Source organism: Colobus angolensis, unplaced genomic scaffold (assembly GCF_000951035.1).
Source record: "Colobus angolensis palliatus isolate OR3802 unplaced genomic scaffold, Cang.pa_1.0 Scaffold176, whole genome shotgun sequence".
Taxonomy (NCBI): Eukaryota; Metazoa; Chordata; class Mammalia; order Primates; family Cercopithecidae; genus Colobus; species Colobus angolensis.
The window spans coordinates 3819773-3825884 of record NW_012114888.1 but is presented as its reverse complement, the minus strand read 5'-3'; the positions used below and the strand labels follow the sequence as shown (position 1 = coordinate 3825884).

The window sequence follows — 6112 nt, the reverse complement described above, 5'->3', positions numbered from 1 at the left end:
ACACTAGCCTCTTAAAATAGACATCTTTTCTTTTTTCTAATATCTAGAAAAACTTTAATAAGAAAGGAATTAACTTAAAGGAATCCTTGGGAGTTTGGTAGAATGCATTTAGAAAAACCATCTGGGCCAGGCGAGGTGGCTCACGCCTGTAATCCCAACACTTTGGGAGGCTAAGGCGGATGGATCACCTGAGGTCAGGAGTTCAAGACCAGCTGGCCAACATAGCGAAACCCCCATCTCTACTAAGAATACAAAAAATTCACTGGGTGTGGTGGTGCACACCTGTAGTCCCAGCTACTCAGGGGACTGAGGCAGGAGAATTGCTTGAACCCAGAAGGTGGAGGTTGCAGTAAGCTGAGATCACGCCACTGCACTCCAGCCTGGGGGACCAGAGCGAGACTCCATCTAAAAAAAAAAAAAAAAAAAAAAAAAAAAAAAAAAAAAAAAAAAAAAAAAAAGAAAGAAAGAAACACACACACATCATCTGGGCCCTTTTTTCTTTTTTTTTTGGTAGGAAAACGGAAGATCTTCACTACCATTTCAATTTCTATATTACTACTTGCTCCATGTGAGTAATCAGTTTCTCCATGGAACAGTTTTGGCATTTGATATTTCTCTAGGAATATATTCATTTCATCTAGATTTTCAGATACATTATTTTTAAAACCTTTGTTGCATTTGCATCTTCTGTCTTCTTCAATTCACCAGTCTTGCCACAAGTGTTTCCTCTTAATTTTTGTTTTCAGATTCTGCTTTTGGTTGCTATTAATCTGTCATTTTTTGTTCTCTATATCATCAATTTCTGTTCATTATTTCCTTCTTATTGAGGTTTGCTGTGGTGGTCTTTTTCCAACTTCTTGTATAGTTTACATACGATAAAACACTCAGATTTTAGTTATACAGCTTGTTGGGCTTTTAAATAGGTATACACTCATGTGACCAGCACCGCAATCAAGACACACAAACTTTTCATGATTCCAGAAAGCTACCTTGCAACCCTTTCCAGTGACGCCCTCCCCACCTCAACCCTCTTCTACTATCACCATAAAATTGTTCTGCCTGACATAGAACTTCATATAAACGGAATGAAACATTATGTGCTTTTTGTGTGTCTGGCTTCTTTCACCATGTGAACAATCTCACCATGTGAGGTTCATCCTTTGATATCTGTATCAGCATTTTGTTCCTTTTGATTGCTGAGCTGTAGTCCATCCTTTGAATATACCACAATGTATCCATTTTTCTCTAGTTGGACATTTGGGTTGTTCCCAGTTTTTGGCTATTAGGAAATACAGCTGCTACAAATATACGTAGGCAAGTCTTTTGTTGACATGTTTTCATGTATTTGGGGCTAAATATCTAAGAGTAGAATTGCTGGGCCATAGGTTAAGCATACTTTAACTTTATAGGAAGCAGCCAGTTTTCCAGAGTGGCTGTACTATTTTGCACTCCTGCCAGTTGAGGTATGAGGGTTCCTTGTTGTGGGATTTTGGGAGCAGTGCTCTGGGGTGGGAAGAGGGAAGGGAATGTGGAGGCGTCTCTGCTAAAAGACACACCCATCCTGAGACTAGGGCAGTCTCTTTTTTTCAAGACAGGGTTTCACTCTTGTCCCCCAAACTGGGGTGCAGGGGCGCGATCTCGGCTCGCTGCAACCTCCACCTCCCAGGCTCAAGCAATCCTCCTACTACAGCTTCCCGAGTAGCTGGGATTACAGGTGTGCGCCCCTACAGCTGGCTACATTTTTGTACTTTTTTTTGTAGAGACGGGGTTTCACCATGTTGCCCAGGCTGGTCTCAAACTCCTGAGCTCAAGTGATCCATCTGCCTCGGCCTCCAAGAATGCTGGAATTACAGGCGTGAAATCACTGTGCCCAGCCTTTTTTTTTTTTTTTGTAGACAGGGTCTGGCTATGTTGTCCAGGCTGGTCTTGAACTCCTGAGCTCAAGTGATCTGCCTGCCTCAGCCTCCTAAAAGTGCTGGGATTACTTACAGGTGCAACTCACTGTGCCCAGGCCCAAGAGGCCTCTTTTTATTCCTGTTTCCTTCACCCCTTTTTTCTCCCATCCCCTTCCTTCATTGGGCAACACCTGCCACCCCAGATCAGCACCATCCTACCTCTAGGGGTCCCTTTTTTTTTTTTTTTTTTTTTGAGACGGAGTCTCGCTTTGTCGCCCAGGCTGGAGTGCAGTGGCCGGATCTCAGCTCACTGCAAGCTCCGCCTCTCGGGTTCACGCCATTCTCCTGCCTCAGCCTCCCGAGTAGCTGGGACTGCAGACGCCCGCCACCACGCCCGGCTAGTTTTTTGTATTTTTTAGTAGAGACGGGGTTTCACCGTGTTAGCCAGGATGGTCTCGATCTCCTGACCTCGTGATCCGCCCATCTCGGCCTCCCAAAGTGCTGGGATTACAGGCTTGAGCCACCGCGCCCGGCCCTGGGGTCCCTTTTTTCTAACCCCACCTCCCATGACTGGTGCAGGGTGGTCACAATGTATATTAATAAATGGGGGAGGGGCTTTGCACCAACTGGTAGCACCATCCCCCTTTCACACTGTGGCCCTCTGAGGCCTGGAAGAGGGCAGCCCCAGCGTCACAGTCCACTGTACCCAGAACCTCTGCTGAGAGCACAAGCACATACTTGGGAATCATGCGTTGCAGTGACTAGAGGGGTGGGGTGCTGTGGTAACAACAGAGAAGGTAGGCCTGAATCGTTCTCAAGGGGCAACCCTGGGACCTGGCCTTGGATTTGCAGGCCGAGCTCCACCTCCCCCGGCTCTGAGGTCATCAGCATGTTGAGGGCTCTGGGCCAACTGGTGCCTGAGTACCTGCTCTCTTCTACTTGGAAATGCCTGAGGGCACTATCCCCAGATCTAGGGATGCAAATTGCAGTTTAGCCTTGGGACTGAAGGCTAAGTACAGCTGGGGGGCAGCAAGGACAGGGGATGGGGATTCCCAGTCCTAGCTCTGATTGGGGGGCTTCATGCGTGGTGATACTGGATTTCCTGGTACAGCATAACCTGCTGGACCCAACAAGGGAGAGCGGTCACAAGCAGGATATCATGGGTTGGGGTACAGGTCAGAACCCCATGTTCTAGTAGCCACTATGTTCCAGATACTGTGAATGCCACCATTGCCATCCACCTTGGCCTGATAAGGCCTCCTGTCCATCTGCTTGGGTCCCCGTGTCTTTATAAACTACACAACGAGAAAGAGGAGAGGCCAATGTGCAGGCTTTTCAGCTTTTATTACAAAAAAGGACATGATCCCAGCCCAATTTTCCAACAAAAGTCACCACCTCAGTTTGATTTGGTCAAGCCCTCTCTGGCTGGGGAGTGGGCTGGCCGACAAGAGCAAGGCTCCGTCCCAGCCATCCAACACTCTGTCCTTCCCTGCCCCAGGATGGACACCCGACATGTGGAGAAGTTGCTCTTGAAGCTGCTCATTGGGCCTCGTTGAAGCGGGTCACCATTGTCTTGTGCAGTGTCTCCTTGTAGGACTCGGTTGAGGTGACCCCGTAGGAGCTGCCCCGTGCACCCAGGCCGGAGCCCCGCACCCGTGTTTGGGCCTGTGTGAGGGAGGCAGGCTCTGTCAGGCTGGTGGGGGATGCTGTGAGGGGTGTTGGGGGATGGGACAGGACTGTCTGAGACTCACCTCGATGGGCGTTACAATGCCCTGCTTCTTGCGGCCCAGGCCGCTGCCCTCTTTCCAGCCCATGGCCTGGAGCATGCGACTGCCAATGTTGTCACTGCCCAGCCCGTCCCGAGTAGGCTGCTCGAAGTCTCTGCAGGGGCGGTGCATAGCGTGAGTGGTTGGCCTGACAGCCCCAGGCCCCAGACCCCCTCACCTGGTCCAGCCACTCACACGGAGGCTGTGGATATGCCGCCGTACTTCCTCCTCTTGGGCTCTGGCGGCTCGGGGATGCCATACTTCTCTCTGCGTTCAGCTGCACGGTCCCGGTACTTCATTTGCTGAAAGTTTGTGTGTGTGTGTGAATGTTGGGGAGCTGGTCTCTTTTCTCAGGCAACACAGGCATGGGGAGTGGGGTCCCACAGGGTGTGCCATCTGGCTAATGAGGCTCAGGTCCTGAGGGTCAGGCCATCACGGGCACAAGCAGCCGAGGTAGGAGAATGGGGAAGAAGGCTCATGGGGTTACCACGTGAGAAACTGAACTCCAGCTGCCTGAGGTGATGGGGACTTGGAAGGGACAGAGGGGAGGGAACCCAGGGGCAGGTCACACCTCACCTCCATGTCATTTTTCTCTAGTGCTTCTAGCTCGTTTTCTGACAAGTGGGCTCGCCGGTGAATCTCAAGGTTTTGCTGTAAGGGGGACAGGATGAGAAGTGAAGAGGCTGAGCCTCAGTGGGCCAAGCCCCAGCATGCCCTGCCAATCATCCGCTCAGTTACCTTGTGGAGCCCTGAGAGCTGCTGGTGCCGGATGAGCGCCTCTTTGCTGGGGAACTGGCGTCGGCAGAGCAGACAGGCCAGCTTCTGCCAGTCGGTGAGCTTCTCCTCCCGCTCGGGGCCCCCACGCTCCTGCTCCTCCTCACTGTCACTCTCCCCGCTGTAGGCTGCCACCAGCCCTCGCGGAGGGCTCTATAGAGGGTGAGGGTGGGCGGTCAGGCCTGGCCAGATCAGAGCCCCCACCCCTCTTTGCCTTGGGCACTCACTGGGCGGTCGTCACTGGCCAATTTCGGGAGATCCATGCTGGTGTGCTGTCTCTCGGCTAGTGCTCCCTGGGGTGGAGGGACACAGAAATTCAGGGACTCTGCAGAGGGCCCAAAGGAAGGACAAGATTGTGGGGCAGGGTGCAAGGGGGTGGCCTCAACACACCTTCTTCTCGAGGATGGCATAGCCAGCATCTGCAGTGGCTGACTCCCGCCTCTCGTCATCTCGCAGGGAGCTGATAGGCTGGAAACTATTTTTGAAGTTTTCTTTTTGTTTGTTGAGACTGCGGGCCCAGCGTTCCATGTCCTTGGCAATCTGGGGGTGAGAGTGGAAGTGAGGTTCCCAGAGTGCTTATGCTCCTGGGGCTACTAACTCTATCTGCTGACCCACTGCCCTGCATCCTCAAACACAGGCCGGCCACTATCCCTAGTCCGAACCACTGCAGAAGGCTTCATCTGGCCTCTGGGCTATGGCTCCTGACCCCTTCTCCCAGTAGAGCACTCTTTTACGAAGTATAAGCCACTCCCACCCCCAAATACAATGCCCTTAAAACCCTTCCTTTGCCTCCCATCACACCAAGAAAAAACTCAAACTCGCAACTACAGCCTGCAAGGCACTTAGCACCTGGCTACTCCTGATCTCATCACTGAACACACCCCGTGCCCCTACCCCCACTGGTCTCTATAATGGTGAGGTGGTAGAAGCAGTGTGGACAGAGTGGCGGGTCTATCTGGGAGGCAGATGAGGGGAATCTGAGGCAGAACAAGCAGAAGGTGAGGGACACAGTAGTACAAGTTCCTATTTTCTGTCACCAGTCACCAGTGCTTCTTGTCAAGCCCCTCTCTGGCTGTGTTCTCTGCTATGGTTTTTGTCCCTCAAAGTTCATGTGTCAGAAATGTAATCCCTAATGCAACAGTGTTGACAGGTGAGCCTTTATCTCGGCTGGGTGCGGTGGCTCACACCTGTAATCCCAGCACTTTGGGAGGCCAAGGTGGGTGGATCACTTGAGGTCAAGAGTTCGAGACCAGCCTGGCTAACATAGTGAAACCCCAGCTCTACTAAAAAAATACAAAATTAGCCGGGCGTGGTGGCGGACGCCTGTAATCCCAGCTACTTGGAAGGCTGAGGCAGGAGAATTGCTTTAACCTGGGAGGCAGAGGTTGCAGTGCACTGAGATTACACCATCGCACTCCAGCCTGGGCAACAAGGATGAAACTGTTTCAAAAAATAAATGTAATCCCTAATGCAACAGTGTTGACAGGGCCTTTCAGAGGTGATTAGGTCACGAAGGCTCTGCCCTCCTCAAGAGATCACGGCTGCTTTTTAAAAAAATTGTCGGCCGGGCGCGGTAGCTCAAGCCTGTAATCCCAGCACTTTGGGAGGCCGAGGCGGGTGGATCACGAGGTCAGGAGATCAAGACCATCCTGGCTAACACGGTGAAACCCCGTCTCT

General features: G+C 51.6%; 1 protein-coding gene across 5 annotated transcripts in view; it reads right to left on the bottom strand.

Annotated features, from left to right (window-relative positions):
• Positions 1–3220: 3220 nt before the first annotated feature.
• Positions 3221–6112, bottom strand: part of RBM10 (RNA binding motif protein 10) — a 42845-nt gene continuing 39953 nt past the window's right edge. For all 5 annotated transcript variants that reach the window (XM_011938697.1, XM_011938698.1, XM_011938699.1 and 2 more), the window contains 7 exons: positions 4826–4975; positions 4663–4728; positions 4400–4588; positions 4238–4312; positions 3857–3963; positions 3647–3776; positions 3221–3560 (listed from right to left, as the gene is read on the bottom strand). In XM_011938697.1, coding sequence (XP_011794087.1) covers positions 3435–3560; positions 3647–3776; positions 3857–3963; positions 4238–4312; positions 4400–4588; positions 4663–4728; positions 4826–4975 — 843 coding nt within the window. In that variant the 3' untranslated portion in view covers positions 3221–3434. The remainder of the gene's footprint in view (positions 3561–3646; positions 3777–3856; positions 3964–4237; positions 4313–4399; positions 4589–4662; positions 4729–4825; positions 4976–6112) is intronic.